The 17,203-nt window shown below is 22.4% G+C and overlaps 1 protein-coding gene across 1 annotated transcript in view; it reads right to left on the reverse strand.

Annotated features, from left to right (window-relative positions):
* Positions 1-402: 402 nt before the first annotated feature.
* The window catches only part of LOC129606406 (G-box-binding factor-like), a 116,196-nt gene continuing 99,395 nt past the window's right edge, over positions 403-17,203 (reverse strand). Inside the window, exon 3 of the mRNA XM_055516729.1 lies at positions 403-582. Within this exon, the coding sequence (XP_055372704.1) occupies positions 568-582 (15 nt within the window). The 3' untranslated portion in view covers positions 403-567. The remainder of the gene's footprint in view (positions 583-17,203) is intronic.

The following is a 17,203-nucleotide window of genomic DNA, read 5'->3' on the forward strand; positions in this document are numbered from 1 at the left end:
ATTTTCATATTAATTTTATAATTTAAAAACAAGAGAAGAAAAAAGTGGGAAATACGGAGAAAATTTTTCAATTAAAAAATATTTTCTAGGAAATTCGTAATACTGAAAAAAAGTAATAAAAAGAAAAAAGGTGTGAGCTACACGTATAATAAAATATTAATTTTTTTTTTTATGAAATAATTAAAAAAGTTTTTCTTATACAAATATTTTCCTCAACAATTATTATTAAAGAGTTTTGAATTTTTATGTTGTTTTATCGTACATTTAAAATGCTGATTGTATACATGATTCTAACAAATCAAATTATTTCAAAATGTTTTTCGAAATTTATTACGATCTTTCAATTCTTGAAATTTAAAAAATATTAATTTAAACATTCTTTACACAATGAAGTTGCTCAGTTTTTTTTATTATTATGGTCTACTTCTTAATTTTGAATGGAGAATTTATATTTTGAAAGAGGAATTATTGTTTTACTCAATTTTATATTTTTTTGACAAACAATTAAGAAATTTTTCGACTTACATGATTTACTTATATTATAAATTGGTTGTCAATGAAAAAATATCAAACTGGACTCACCTGAAATAAAAAAAAACAAAGTAAAAATAAATTATTTAGTAATTAATTTCATAAAATATTTAAAAAATAATTAAATAAATTTCAAATTTACAATAAAAATCAATTTATTTATTTATAATATCAGATAATAGTGGAGATAGCAAATTGTAATTTCAAGAAGAACGGAAACATTTTTAACATGTAAATAGAAAAATTTATTCCAAAAAGGGATTGAGATAAATTTAGAACATGGCGATTTTTAAACACAATTTTTGAGTAAAAATCTTAAAATTGAGATTTGAATAGATTGCAGTTACCACATGTTGTGCCGTAAATAATGAAAAAATTTACGTTATTAATGGGTTAGTTATAGAATTTGCAGCGCTAAGAGTAATTCGTAAATTTTTTTTTTTAGGTGCCTGGTGTATACAACAAGATATTAGTTCTTAAAAGAAATGGCAAATTACCAAAATCATATAGAGGAAAATAATTCTAAAGAATGCTAGTATTCCGACAATTGTAAGAAATTACAATTTGTATTTGAAATGAACAAAATTCTAAAAATGAAAATTTTTGGGATAAATCGCTTTATATTAGAATCAACAAGAAGGAGAACTGAAAATAATGTTAATGACAAAGCATAAATATTTGGGGATCTGCCATTGACTTAATTCAACAACAAAACAAATTTCTTATAATTATATTTTGAAATTATTAACTTTAATAAGACATTTTAGTTTTCTTTTTTGAATATTACTGGTCACATACCTTTAAATTATAAAATTGTTTTAATATCATTGTTATAATTATTAAATAATTTTTTTACTTCTATTGAATTGAACGTGTCTATTACACGAAATTCTTATCATTTAGAAGTGCATAAATGTTTTTTACATACATTCACACGTATATGCCTTAAATATAATAAAAATTTACTTTATGTTTCTTAATTTAAATTTTCTAATGTAAAATATATTTATTTAAAATAATAATCTAAAAAAAAAAAATAAAACCGCACATGTCATCACAATATTTTAAGTAATTTATTATGCTAAACTTAAAATTATAAAAAAAAAATTAATACTAATTTAATATTAATATCTAGTTTAGTTTAATAAAAATGACTTTACTCTAAATTTACTAAAACAAGAATATTGTAATTGAATAAAAAAATGCAAATTTGCACTTAAATTTAAAAATTCATAAGCACGTTTCGAAAATAAAAATTGTTCTATAATAAAATATAAAAAGTTATAAGCTACCTAAGTAAAATTTAAATTTTTTTTTTTTTAAATACCTAGTTTCATAAAAATAGAGAAAAATAAATTTTATTAAATGAATCAGTTTGTTTTTGTTACGTAAAAAATAATTAATTTTATTATTCATAAAACTTGTTATTAATTTTAATAATATAATTAACATTTCAAATGAATTCATAACCATATACAATTATGTCGGATATTTTTAATAAGCGCATATTAATCAAATTTTAATTTATGAATAAGAAAAATAAAATAAAGAATATTCAGACGTGTATTAATTAATAATAATAAATCTATAAACATTTAAGATGTCTGATATTATTGTATAACACGTTCATATACACTTACATACATATATGTACATTTGTCCACATTAATTTATAATATCGTCATAACTACTATTGTACAAACAATTATTTCGGGCAATTGTCCAAAAATCTAAATTATGTTTAAGTTCTAAATTTTTTCAAGGAAATTTGAAATTATAGATTTTATTTAAATTTACGATACTGCAATTTTAGACGGACAGAAATATAATAATAAACACCCTATAAAAAAATAATTCGACTTAAAAAATTTGACATTTGAGGTAAGCAATTCGAAATTTTAATTGTTAATAAAATTAATTTGGTGTTTAGAATTTAATTGTTTTTATTTATTTGTTTTTTATAAGAGAATAAATAGTAAAATAATAAATGCACATTAGAGTTCATAAAATTCATATTGCAAATATCTTATAAATTAATTTATGTACATTTTATAAGCTAACGAAGAATTTCAATAGAAAATCTGATTCACGTCACATTTTACATGTCGCCTATATATACATACATATAGGTGATATGTAAAAGCAATTTTTTTAAAGAAAAAATATGTTAAGCTCGCTTACGAAAATATAAAAACTTTTTTAGATTTTGCAAAAGATTCAATCACGCATATTTAAAATATATTTCGCCCTTTGCTGTCAAATTGTTATTTTTATTACACTTATAAAAATTCTTGTAAATGCTTTCTATTTAAAATATTTTATTTCTATTTTTCAATTTACTTGATTAATTTTTAATGTGTACTACAATTCGAACTCACGAAACGTCGAAATTTTTTTTAATTCGAAGTGTTTTATTTTTCACGCCTGAACACGAAGCGGCCATAAACGGAAATTTTGCCACTAGAACAAAAAATTTCCATGTCAATCAGAAAATATAAAATTTTCTCAAAATCAAAACAGTGTTAATGTTAACTTCAAACGTTTTGTACTCGTATTGTAGAATTTTATGGCTTTAAAAATTATTATGTAGTTCACATTTTATCTTCCATAACCCTTAATATACGTTCTTTCTAACACTAACAATGTAATTTTGTTTCAAAATGGTGATTCATCTAATAGTGGTTCGACTCCGTTTTTTATATATAAGTACACGTGTACGTGGACATATGTTGGTACATATGTATGTAGTTTTGCAATACATTTGTAAATATTTATATACACAAAATATAATAAGTATGTATGTATTATAAAACCAAATCACTTTTACCAATTATAACTGATTCATTTGCAAATATAATTAATAAAGAAAATAGAAAAAATGATACTAATTCACTAAATATATCACCATTTTGAATACATGTATGTACATACATATGTTGTATGTACTCAAAATAACAAAAATATAAAAATATTTAAAATTTAAATAAAATCAAAAATAAATATTTTGCAAAAAATTCACAATGTTAAACATAAATTTTAATTTGTTATTTTTATTATTTTATTTTTTTTATTCTGCTTTCTTTATTTCTGTGTTTTCCCTATAAAAAAAAAATTATTTTTAAAATCCAAAACATTTTAAAGTTTATTATTTAAAATTAAAAAGTAAAAAAAATAACACTACATCAATAATAACAACAACAACTGATTCATTCCATTCCAATATTGTGATAAATGATTTTAAAAATAAATTAATGTACATACACACATACTAAATACCTACTAGTCCATAAAAAAAAAATTTTTACAACAAAAAACAATAAAAGAGAAAAATAAGAGAAAAGTTGATTTATTCAATTCCGAAAGTTTTAGTAATAAAAAAAAAATGTACAAACAACAATACTAAAAAAAAAACAAGTAGAAGAGATCAACAAAAAAAAAATATTATAAAAATCGTTTAAAAAATAATAAAAAAGAAGAGAGAAGAGCAAAAAAAGAAAAAAAAAATCTCAATCAGCACGAATAAATGTTAACCAAGTCAATGACCCACTTTCGAGTTTGTTTCTTTTTTTATTATTTTTGCGCTTAATTTTTTTGTGTATTTTCTATTTCTTTTTATATTATTCTTATTATATTATTATGTTGTTTTTTATTGTTATTATAAAAATTTTTTATATTTTTTTTTTCATAAATACATACGTGTGTATGTATGTTTGGGAATACTTCATATTATACGTTTATTTTCGACCATATTATAATTTACAGTTACAGTAAGTGAAATAAAAAAAAACGTGCCTGTTATAATAAAGAAATAGTAAGTAAGAAGTTTCGAGTAAAATTTCTGTAGACAAGAGGAGTATATTATAAAATTTTATAATAATGGAGTGACATTTTTCATACATATACAAGTTATTTATTGTTGTCTTAAAATCTTGACGGAAAAAGGTAAATTGATAACTTTGCATTATTAATTGATAAATTGCAAGTGTTGTGAAAAAATTATGTCTCAAATTTTTAAATGGACACGGGCTGAATTACATACATGCATACATACATACATATGTATATTAGCTAATTTAAAATTTTAACTAATATAATGAACATTTGCAATAGTGCTGAAATACATTGCTTGTTTATTCTCCATAGATTTGTTAATTTAAGCTCGTACTCATGTAACTGTATGATCGCATTTATAACTAAGTAATAGTTGTAAAATTAAAAGTCGTATGTCCGTCTGAACCCAAAAAGTTTTTATTTAGCATTCAAAAAAATTTTTATGACGTAATCACTTAATCGTAGTATAAATCGCTAAGTCGCAAACGACAACACTAATGCCTATGTATAATATCTATAATTATTAAACATGTACGTAAAATTACACCCCGCACACATATTTAAGCAAAAACACCATTAATTTTTTTTAAACCTTCATTAATATAATTTATTCTATATTGTACGTGATTAAACTTGACTACAAATTATTTACAAATGGCAATATTATGAGAATTGTATTTAAATATTTTATAATTAAAAATTCATTTTAAAATTGTGCCAAAATGAGATTAAGTTTCCATCACTTCATATATGTATGTATGTATGTGTGAAGTGTTTTTTGAAGTTCTAAAATGAAATAAGAAAATTATACATAGGTATGTATGTACCTTTCTATTATACATACATATGTACATATTATACTGTTTGAACCTACGAGATTTTTAACATGTATAACACTTAAATGCTATAAATTAATTGGAAGTACATATTTGAGTTTGTTTTGTGTTATCATTGAAAATTGATTTCAATTATACCTACGTAGGTACTTATTTACTTTTGAGAGTTATGGGAAACAAGTTATAATTAATTAAGAATATGTAGTTAATTGTCCCCGGTAAATATTGCAAAAACCACTCAACCAAAACAATTATTAATAATAATTTCAAACTATTCAAAAACAATTTTCATAAGTTCTTTAAATGAGTGTACTTAATATTTTTTTACACTCATTGTACTTGTACGCACGTAATTTTTGTAAATTACATACATACATATGTACACACACAAATAATATATGTACATAATTATACGAATTGAATAATATTTTTCTATTTTTGTTTTTTTTTTTTCACTTCCAAGTTCCAACGTGTTAGCTATTTTTTTTAACTAATCGTGTTTCTTTTTTTTACTGTTGAGTTGTTTTTTTCCATATTTTTTTTATTTCGAATACATATATCAATTTGTGCGATTCATTATTGTCTACTCGCATATCAATGTACAAATCTACATGCACACGTACTTACATATGAATTTAAAAGTTTCTATATTTTTTTTTGTTATTTTGCTATTCTCTTAAAATGTAAATAAACTAAAGAAGAGAGAAATTAAAAAAAAAAAAACAAATAGTAATAATTGCTTGCATAGCAATAGTTATTAAAAAGTTGAAAAGAAAAAAATATAGATTGTGGCGAATGTTTTGCTACTGCTATGGTATGTTGTATTTTATCTGTTATACTAGTACATATGACGTGACGTTTAATAATTTTTGTTTGTTTTTAAATGCGATTCAACGCGTTAATTTTAAATTATAATAAAGCATATTAAAAGTATACTTATATGTATGTATATTTACATATTATTTACATACATTGTATATAATAACATATGTATATACTTATGTTAATAAGTTTGAATGTCCATAAAAAATGAGAATGACAGAGAGGGGACAAAAATTAAATAAAATTAAATAAGATTTATTTACTACAGTGTAGACAATTATTTTTCATATATTTTGTATGGATGTGTATATGTACTTATTGTACACTGGCTTATAATGGGTAAATTAGTACATGTATCTATGCATAAATTATTTATGTACTTTAAAATATGTGTGTACTTAAAAAGTAAATAAATTAAAATATAAAATAAGAAATGAATAAGTAATATTCATGGTACATACATACATACATAGTTATATGGAACTTAATATGTATGTGTGCATGTACATGTGGAAACAGAAAATGACAAAACAAGTAAGTTAAGTTGTTTTTTTTGCTTTTTGATAAATATATGAAATGAATATGAAATACCTATGAATCGCTTGAAAATAATTATATTGTAGGTGAGTAAGCAAAATATTATACATACATACATACATATGTGGAGATATGTACATAAGTATGTATAAATGAATATGTAAATATTAAGCATATTTATGAAGCTATTGTTTAAATTATTTTAATAATTATTAAGGTCAACAATTAAATTATCTAATAAAAATTAGTATTACTGATTTTATGATATTGTATTGAAAATTTGAAGTAAACTATTTAGTACCTATATATGTAAGTATGTCGGGCTATAAACGATATACAATACATGTCGAATTATAAGCTGCCACTTAAAAAAATTGGACGAGTTTCGTTGATCATATCCGCTTTTTCTTAAAAACGAGTTCGGTTACAAGCACATCTTTTGCTTCTAAGCGAGTTTTTTTTTCTATATTCTTGACAAAAATTTCAAAGAATTTACAAATAAAATTTTGAATAGACAATTGTGTTTAAGCTTATTAAAGTATAACTCATGATAATTGTAACGTAAAAATTTTATTTTATTTGAAAAGCTTTCGACAATGTTGTTTCAAATTGTTTGGAAACTGTTTTGAATATGCAGAAAAAAGCAAATTAAATATGAAGAGAGCGCCTCAAAAAATTTCCCAATGTTTTTTATAAATTTTGTTTAGGCCACTGAATGTAAAATTTATCAAAATCTTTCTGTTTAGAATATTTAAAAGCTCAAATTTAAAGATGATTTGAAAACAGTTTAAAAACTGTTTTTCTTTACAATATGGAAGCCACCCAGTAGGGTGGCAAAATTCGCTTATTAATTTTACATATTGTGTTATACTTAACATATTATAAACTTTAAGTAAGAAGAGCCATATTATCATCATTAATTCAATAAATTTTAAAAGTTATAATGTTCGAAAATAATAAAATTTTACACAAAAACTAATTATTTCCTAATTAAACGCTTCCTTCTCATTACAAAATCCTCTTCACATATACACGCATTCTATTCAAAAATTGCGTGCACTCCAATTAACTTTTTTATATTTTTTTTCTTGTTTAAAACAAACTTTTTCTATAAAAACAAATTTTATGCTATCTAATAAACTAAACTCACACACACACTTTTACTATCAATTCTCAACTATTTTATACTTTAATAAATAGGTAGATGAAAAACCATCGATTCTTTCTAAATTATGCTCTTACATAACAAGTTTCCATTATAAGAACAATAAAACAAAAAAAAACTTTTTTCGCCAACTTTATAAAAAAGTTTTTAAAATAAAAAAAAATTAATCATAAAATTTATGAAATCAAAACATTCCATCACTACTTTTTTTTATTATAGCTATAACACAAGCATGTATGTAAGTATGTGTGTATAGAAAATCCCGTATATCACAATACAACATAAAAACAAAAAACAGTAGTTAAAATAAACTTTACTTTAATCTATAAAATTTATGTCTAGAAGATCTTGAAAATACCAAAAAGAATTTTTATAAACAAAAAAAAAAATACAAGATAATTTGAACAAAGCAACAAAGAAAAATCATAAAAGAAAAATGTAAAAAAAAAAATCAAGAAAAACTTAAAGTTCATAAAAAGTCGATCTAAAAATTTTTTTTTTCTTTATTTTTTGCTGTTTAAAAACTTTTTTAAAACAAAAATTTTCATTTCACTACCAAAGAAGCCAATTTGTATAAGAAAATGCCGCAAAATACTGTTTATAGGGCGAGGGGGACCGTGGTGTGGAAAACTAAAAGTGGATATAGGAAAGAAACTACAAATCAAAAACTTTTTTACCATATTTACTTACACACGCCATCTATAGTAAAAATTTTGCAAGGAAAATAAATAAAATCATGGAGGAAAAGAAAAATGTAACAAAAAACAAAAAAAAAAAATTTCCATTCCGTACGTACTCTTGTAACTATAAATATAAAATAACGGAATAAATAAAAATAGTAATAAACAAAAGGAACAAAAAAAAATGGAAAAAAAAAAAAATAAAAATAAAAAAATTTGAAAAAGTTTTTCTTTTAATGCGCTTCGACGGACTTAAATGGTCTCTTTCGTCTTTCACCCACCCCCACTCAAACACTTTTTCCATTTTGTTTTTTTTTCTCTCTCTCATTTTTTTCTCCCTTTTCATACTTTTGTTATTGTTTGTTTTCTTTTATCATACAAAACAAAAAAATGAGAAAAACTAACGGAAAAGAGAACAAAAGCGGAAAAAAACAAAAAATAAAAAAAAATTTTTTTCCAACTTTTTCTGTTTTCCTTTTTGTTTTCTGTTCTTTTCCTCATATTTTGTCCTCATTTTCAATTTTCCTCCGTATTTTTTTTGTATTCTTTTCTTTTACTACATCTTTTACAATCCTACATTCAAAAATAAATTTTTCTTTTTGTTTTTCTTCTTACTAATATTCTATAAATTGAACTAGGACATAACGAAAAATGTATTATGTAAAATGAATGTATGAATGTATGTACGTACGTAGTAAGATTATGAGTAGAATGTAGTAGATATCATACATAAATATGTATGACATAGATGTATGAAAAGAACGTGTATACGCTTAGCAATATTTTTATTTTACATTCTTGGATTTTATATTAAAATTATGTGCACATGTATGTATTTATGTATGTAATTATGTATTCATGTATATTTTGAATTTGATACAAAAAATTTCCTTAGATCCTTTTATCGATTCTCTTGTTTTCATATCCTTTTTTTAAGAATTATTCATACTTTACATTTAAATAATAAATATATATAGAAGTATGTATTCACACTTATATATACATACTACATGCATACATACAAAATATTATTAAAAATAGAAAAAGGATATTTTTTCTTCTTTTTTGTTATCCTTTTGTTATTATTTTAAAAGTATTTATGTGTACATTAAATACAATTTTTTTTTGCTTTCTTATGTTAGAGACTTTTGAGACTTGAATACGAGACAGAAAAGTTTTTATTTATTTCTTATGAAGTATACACAAACATACATACATAAATTTTATATAAAAATAATAACAAAGAAAATAAAAAAGAATAATAGAACAGAAATAAGAGAAAAAAAATTTTTATAACAATAAAAGAAGAGGAAAAAAAAAATAAAGAAAACAAATAGTAAAGGAAAAATTTGTTTTCCTCTTAGGGTAAAAATGGAATATCGGCAACAGCAACAAAAAAAAACACAAACAATAACAACAATTTGTAATACTTATGCACTGCTGTTTTACATACATACAAAAATACAAATACGAGGAAAATTAGAAAAATAGAAACAGAAACAGAAAAACTAAAATGAAGAGAAAAAAGTTGATTTTCCCAGAAAATTTTCTTTTGTATACAAAAAAAAAATTTTTACTTATACTAAACGTATGCACACACACTTATACTATTATCAATATACATTATGTATGTAAGTGTACATGACACCCACATAAGAACGTAGGAGTTTTTTTCTCAAAAAGAAACAAAACAAAAAAAATTAGTAAATAAGAAAATTGTACGAAAAACATTAAGAATAAAAAACAAAATAAAAAAATTCAAAAACAAAATATTAAAAAAAAAACAAGAAAAGGACCAAGGACGAAAATAAAGTTAATTTTCATTGTGGCCTCGTGCGATCAAATGAATTTTTTTGTTTTCCTATTTTGTTTTCTTATTTTTACATAAACACACATAATTTTACACATTAATGTTATTATTATTATTACATACATATGTACATAGTCATATATATACATTTGAAATCGTATAACAAACTTATATTGTAAATGGATTTTGTAATATTAAATTAGGCACATAACGTATATTATGAAAATTCATAAACATGTGAAAATTTTATATGGAAAAATTCTTGACTCTCACAATTTATTCAGCAGTCATGTAAAATATTAAAAGGTGATAATATAATATGTTTGTAAGTATGTATGTTAAAATTGTATATCATAAAATCTTTTATACTTTTACTTTGGTTATCTATGAATTTTCATGCTCATATCCTTAAATTAAATAATAAATTCTGATGAAAAACTGAAATTAAAATTCATGGAGATTTTAAATTTTCATGGAGAAGTGGGAAAGAGGGCAATTAATTTAAATTTTTCTTTTTTCTGAAAAATTTCTAATCGATTCTTTTTAATTAAATTAATGGTCTTTGTTTTGTCATAAATAAGGGAAAAACTACTCTAAAATTTTTCATAAATATTAATTAAAATATAAAAGTAGAAAAGGTAGATGTGTTGAAATTTTTTGGGTTCAAGTTTTTTTTTTTCATTAAAAATTTAGTCAATTAAAAAAATAATGCAAAAAATTGTTTTAAAAATTTTTTTCTGGTGTCAAAATTTGCTTGTGATTGTGATAAATTGTGTAGTGAAAGAAATTAACAATCGTATTTGAAGACATGGAAAGTAAGTACCATGCAAATTGATTGCCCCAATCCTGACAATTTTTTTTGAATATAAGAAAATCCAATTACACAGTGAGGGCCGTGATGGCACAAATGCACTAGTATTAGTTTTAAAACAAGTTGGTTAAATGAAATTTTATATATGACTTATTTTTCTAAAAAAAAGTCCAAATACTTACAAGCTTAATAGTTTATGAAATACTAAGACTTGGAATAATTTTTAAATATTTAATTAATTTTAGTTCCTAAAAAACATTGCATTTTCTAAATTATGTAAAATCACTGATTTCTTTAATTTTAGTACACTTTATTTGAACTTTCTATTTGTTATCTGTTATGATTACGGGGCTATAGTGTGCAAAATGAAGTTGTCGCTATATTATTTACTTTAATAAATGTTTAAAATTCTAATAACCAAAATTGGCTTCAATACTTCGGTATATCGGATGATGCTAAACTGAAATTTAAATTATAAAGAAAAAAGTTTTCTTTTACAACAAATGAAGTTTGTCTAATAATGGTCATAATATGTTAGAATAGACAATACCAGCTTTTTAAGAAATAAAATGTTTGCTCTTCAAACACTAAAATTTATTTTTGGATTTTATCATGACTAGTAAAGCGGATTACTATAAGCAAATCAAATCTAATAATACCAAAACCTTTCAAATCTTAATCGATGAATAATTTTTATTCATCAAATCCAAATTGTTGCTACTTGAAGGCATATCTAAAATGACATTATCAATATAATTTCAAAATAATTTGTTTGATCAAAATTCGTTTAATCATCCGTCAAGCCTTACCTCATACAGAGTTGTTCCCTAAAAACTTGGAAGAATTTTTGTTATTATTGTAATTTGCCAATAATTACCAAAAATTCATAATCGTCAAAATTATTTTGCCTATCATGATGATAAGACCTTTATTATTCACAACGTAAAATTTATTTTTAGCAAAAAATTAGGGCTTAAGTAATAAAAATAAAAAAATTATTTTAATATTTTTTTCCGTAAACACAAATAAAATACAAGGAGAAAGCTGAAAATTTAATGAAATTTTATATTTAAAAATATTGTTGAAAAAGGAAACAGTTTCTATATTTCCTGCGAGTAGGTGAGCTACCGATAAACGTAAAATATTTTCTAAAAATAACTAAAACTGCAATATCTATACGGAATGAATGCCAATAATTGTATAGAAAGAAAGGAAAATGTAGGTTGCAAAAAAAAATTTTCAAAAAATAAGAAGAAGTACAGAAGTGCAGAAAATAAATAAAACGGGAAGTTATTAAAATAGTGAGATATAAAAATGCGACAACGAAATTTCAAAACTTTAAAATCAAAAAAAAAAAAAAATTAGAAAAGTTTTTAGTCCTCGATTTTTTCATTTTTTCATTTTTCTTGCTTTTAAAAGTTTCATTCCTTTTTCCTTATATAAAATTCTTAATTTCATTTTCTAAAAGGTTGCCGCCTATTTATGAGTGTAATTTTATACTTACAACTACATATACATACATAATATGTATACAGATACTGAACGGTGAGAGTAATGAAAACGAAATATAATTTATATCTCAAAGGATATATGAAAAGGATGATAAAATTTTCCTTTTTATTTTTAATGAAAAGAAGATAAAACAAAAATAAAAGAACCTTAGGAATTAAGTAACAAAATTTTTTTTTTAGTTTTTAAAGTTTCACTTGTAATTTAAAGTTTTAGTTTTTCTGAAAAAGAAAACAAAAAAAAAAACGAAAATAAAAAGTCAGAGAAAAAAACTTTGTTTTTCTTTTGGAAAAAAGGAAAAAGTGCAAAAACTTTCTTCACTTTTTTTTTTGCATTAAGAGTAAAATAAACTTTTTTTCCCCTTTTTTCTTGTTTTTCTTCAATATTATTTTAAAATGAGAAAAATTAATAGCAAAGTTATTGTAATTCTTTTATTTTTTTAAAAAATTTCAAAATAAAAAAAATAAAATTATTTTTTCCTTAAATTGGAGAATGGAAAAAAAAATTAAATTAAATTTATTTTATGCACACAAATAAAATTTTTGCTATTTTGCTTCAATCTTTTTACAAAAACTTTCTAATTTTATGTTAAAAATTATTATTTAAATTATTACAATAGAAAAAACAATTTACAGAAAAGTTGAACTTTTTTATAAAATAATGGGGAGAAAAAATTATTGTAATTAGAAAATAAAATTTTTAATTAAAAAAATTGGTTGGAATGAGAGTGAAAGACTGGATGGTGAATCAAAATTTACGGTATTAATGTAATGTGGCGTCATTGGTTAATTTACATTTGTATAACAGATTCACAAGATTTTGCCGATTAATTGCCGATAAAAGATTTACAAAATAAAATTGAAACTCTTGTCATAGTCGCATACGTAGTCGAGGAGTAAAAATCACAATTTTAAATTTTTTTTATTAAAAAACAAGTTTGATTGAGTGTCGAATAAGACAAATTTTATAAAATTAAAAAATAAATTAAAAATTTGGGGGCGAAATTGTAAAATTTTATAAAGCCCACCCTGCAGTATTTGAGTTAGCTCGATAACAAAATCCTCTTCATATCAACATTTTTTAATAATATACTTATATCGTATAACAGTATGTAAATTATTTGGAAATTCAGATCGTGTGTCTTGAATTGATTTACCATGAATTTACGTATAATATGACTTGTATTTTTATTATTGAAAAATATTCGTGTATCTTGCTTTTTTAAGTACCATTTTTTATTCACATTTCAAATCAGAATTCTTGTTTTAATTTTTTCAATTAGAAAATTTTTTTATTTTCCCAATTAGATTTTCGCTCTTCTTTTCCTGAAAATATCAACTGAACTTGGGAACTGAATGGGAAAATATCCCATTTAAAAATAAATTGAATGAATAATGACTGATATTTGCGTACATTTTGGAAACAAAAAAAAAAAAATAGTAACACGCAATACGAAAAACTTCTTATAGGTTTGCTCGAAAAGCATGCAAATAAACCTGTTGCTTTCAGGTAGTTTTGCTCCATAAATTTAATAAATAAATTTATAAAATATGTACAAATATTTTAATTCCAGAACAATAACAATAAATTCCTGAAATTATACAACGTATAGTTGTTTATAATTTGTTATAAATTCTTAAGAATAACGTGTTTAATCTAAGGAAACTTCTTTATACAAATAACTGTATAACAGATTTACTTCTCATGTAAACAATACTTTGTAATCATGTAGATTACAGTATAAAGGAATGTGAAGAATAATTTGTCGGCAACTTCTCTATACACCATAAGCTCAAATAGTAAAGCGTTTGCCTAGAAAGCGGTATGTCACTGGTTCGACTCTAATTCAAGGAAAAAAAAATTATTAATTTTTCTGCTTTGACTCATTCCTTTGATTACGTCATCTGTTCTGCAGTTGTATGACGAAGTTTCCATTAATTATTTTCATAGGTAAACTTGTTGGCCAACTTCGAATGGTATTGAAATTTCTCGCCCCGTCTGATGGTATTTTATAAATTAATATTTACAATTCAGTTGACTGAATAATTTTTTTTTTATCTCATATGGATGAAATATTTCTAAAGTTTTTTTTCTTTATGAAACTTACAAAATCTATTCACTTTTTGTTTTCGTTTTCATTTTTAATTCAAACTAATTTTTTTTCTCTCTTCTCTTTTCGTTGTACGTATTTTTAGATCTCATAATTGACTTCTTCACGAGCTTCTCTTAAGGGTAAACAAAAAAAAAATTTATTTCGAATGTTCTAGTTTTCTCTTTTTTATTTTTTTTTTCTTTTGCTTTTTTGTTTCACTTTTAATATTTTTTGCTCCCTTCAAAAAAAAAAAAAAAAAGTTTTTATTATTACTCCTGTAATGAACAGTTTTCTTTTTTATTTCTGTTTTAATCGGAAAAACTTTCCACTTATATGAAACAAGAACAATAATAATAAAGGAAAAACAAGAAGAAGAAAAGAAGAAGGGAAAAAAATTTACATTGAAAAGTTCATTTTCCAATAAAGGAATAAATTATAAAAGAAAATAAAATTAAAAAAACATTAAAGAATTTAAAAAAAAAAAATAAAATAAAACTGCAGTAGCAAATTAAAGTTATAAAAAGAAACAAGCAGCAAAACAAAATAAAAAAATAAAAAGAAAAAAAAAACTTTTCAATAAAATTTAATTTTAAAAATGTTTTTCTTCTCTTTCTAACATTTTTCCGCCCCCTTTCTCTTCTCTACCTGATTTTTTTCTTTTTCAATGTTTCAAAAATTATTTTTTTTGTTTCTTTTTACAAAAAAATAAAACAAAAATTTAAAAGAGAAAAAAAATTTTTTTTTTCAATTTCACTTTCATGGGAAATTTGGCAGTGAAATTTTGCAAAAAGAAAAAAATTGGATTGAATCCAAAAAATCGAAAAATGTAGTTTTTCGTTTTTCATTTTCTTCTTCCTCTTTTTTTTTCTGAATTGTTATTAAATTGCATTCCCCTGTTTAATTCTCGATGTTCATTTGAATGTCGAATAATTTATGCTGACATAATTGAGAAGAATAACAAGAGAACAAAATAAAAAAAAAAAAAGAGAAAAATGAGAAAAGAATTTTTTAAAGCAATTAAAATAAATAATAATTTTTTTTTCTTTTTGATGCTGTGCTGTACTGCTAAAAAATACAACAAATTTTCAAAAAGAAAATTAAAAAAATAAAAAAAAATATTATTGAACAAGAGCATTTCCTAGAAATATTTTCAATAAAATTTATTTTTATTTTCTAAGAGTAAAGAATAAAAAGTAAAATTAAAAAATATGATTTACGCTTGAGAAGAAAACAACCCGAAAGAAAGAGAAAATGAAAAAAAAAAAAAAAAACAGAATAAAAGAAATGTAAAAATAAAATTACAATTTACAAAAAAAAATTGTGTACCAATTAATGTGCCAAATGTAAAAAAGATGACTGGATGATTGCCTGGCATCATTGTAAATTTGTGCGGTTTAATGTGTTGTAATTCGTTAATGAGTGCTAATTTGAAATGAGAATAAATCACTGTTCAATATGAGGAAAGAGAGAAAATCACTGTTCAATATTTTTGTTGAATATAGTTCGGTTCAAATTGACTTAGAATTGATTTTGAAATTAGAATCGAAAGTTTTAAGTTAAAAGTTAAAATTTTAGAATTAGTTTCAAGTAAATTGATTTTTGTTTTTGTGAATTCTACGTCAACTGATGAAAATGCATTCCTTAGCACTAGAATTGTGAACCTTTAAAAAAAAAACTTGATATTATATAAAAATTGAATTTATAGGGCTTAATAAATTAAGAACAACATTTAATTACCTTAATTCTAATTGAATAAAAAAGTAATCTATTTTAAGCAATTAAGTATAGTGCGTTTTTGCACATTTATTATGTAATTAGAAGTTTCGAAACCCTGTGAACTCTTATTTAAAATCAAATTTTCAATTAAGAATATCAAAATTTTCTTTTTATTTCAAAGTAAACAAATATAAACAAGAAAAATTCTCCATAGTTCCTTAAAATTAGTGCAATAGAAGGGGCATTTTGAGACTTTAAAGAATTCTAAATTGATTTTTAACTATTTTATTAATAGCTTCTACTACTATTAGAAATCGGCCAACATGAAAGGTTTTGTTCTTCTATATACAAGAGTTCCTTATAATAAAAAGAAGAGAAACGGGGTATAATTATTCTACTTTCATAATTCAATTTTAAAACATTAATTCAAATATGTCATTTTAGTAATTGTAATGAAGTTTTCCATAATTGAATCCTGCATCATAATTATTTATTAATAAAAAAAAAAATTTTGACAATAACATTCGAAATTCATACGCAAAAAAAAAATATAACAATTAAAGTATGAAAAACTACTTGTTATACTTTTTTGTTAAAACAATAGAAAAGTAACTACGTAATCACAGAATTCACAATAGGAATAAAATTCACAATAAAAAAAATTCGAAATGAAATAAAAAAATACTTTTAATTACTTTTATAACTCTAATTAGCAATATTTAAAACAAAGTGTTGTAAAATTTAAAAATTTTCCATTAAAATTTAAATTTTATGTAAAGTGCATACAATAAATAAATAAATGTAAAATAAAAAAAAATTTTTTTGGAAAAATTTATAATTAAAATCAAAGAGCTTTTTAAAAA

This window comes from Condylostylus longicornis, unplaced genomic scaffold (assembly GCF_029603195.1).
Source record: "Condylostylus longicornis isolate FDR11 unplaced genomic scaffold, ASM2960319v2 ptg000018l, whole genome shotgun sequence".
Taxonomy (NCBI): Eukaryota; Metazoa; Arthropoda; class Insecta; order Diptera; family Dolichopodidae; genus Condylostylus; species Condylostylus longicornis.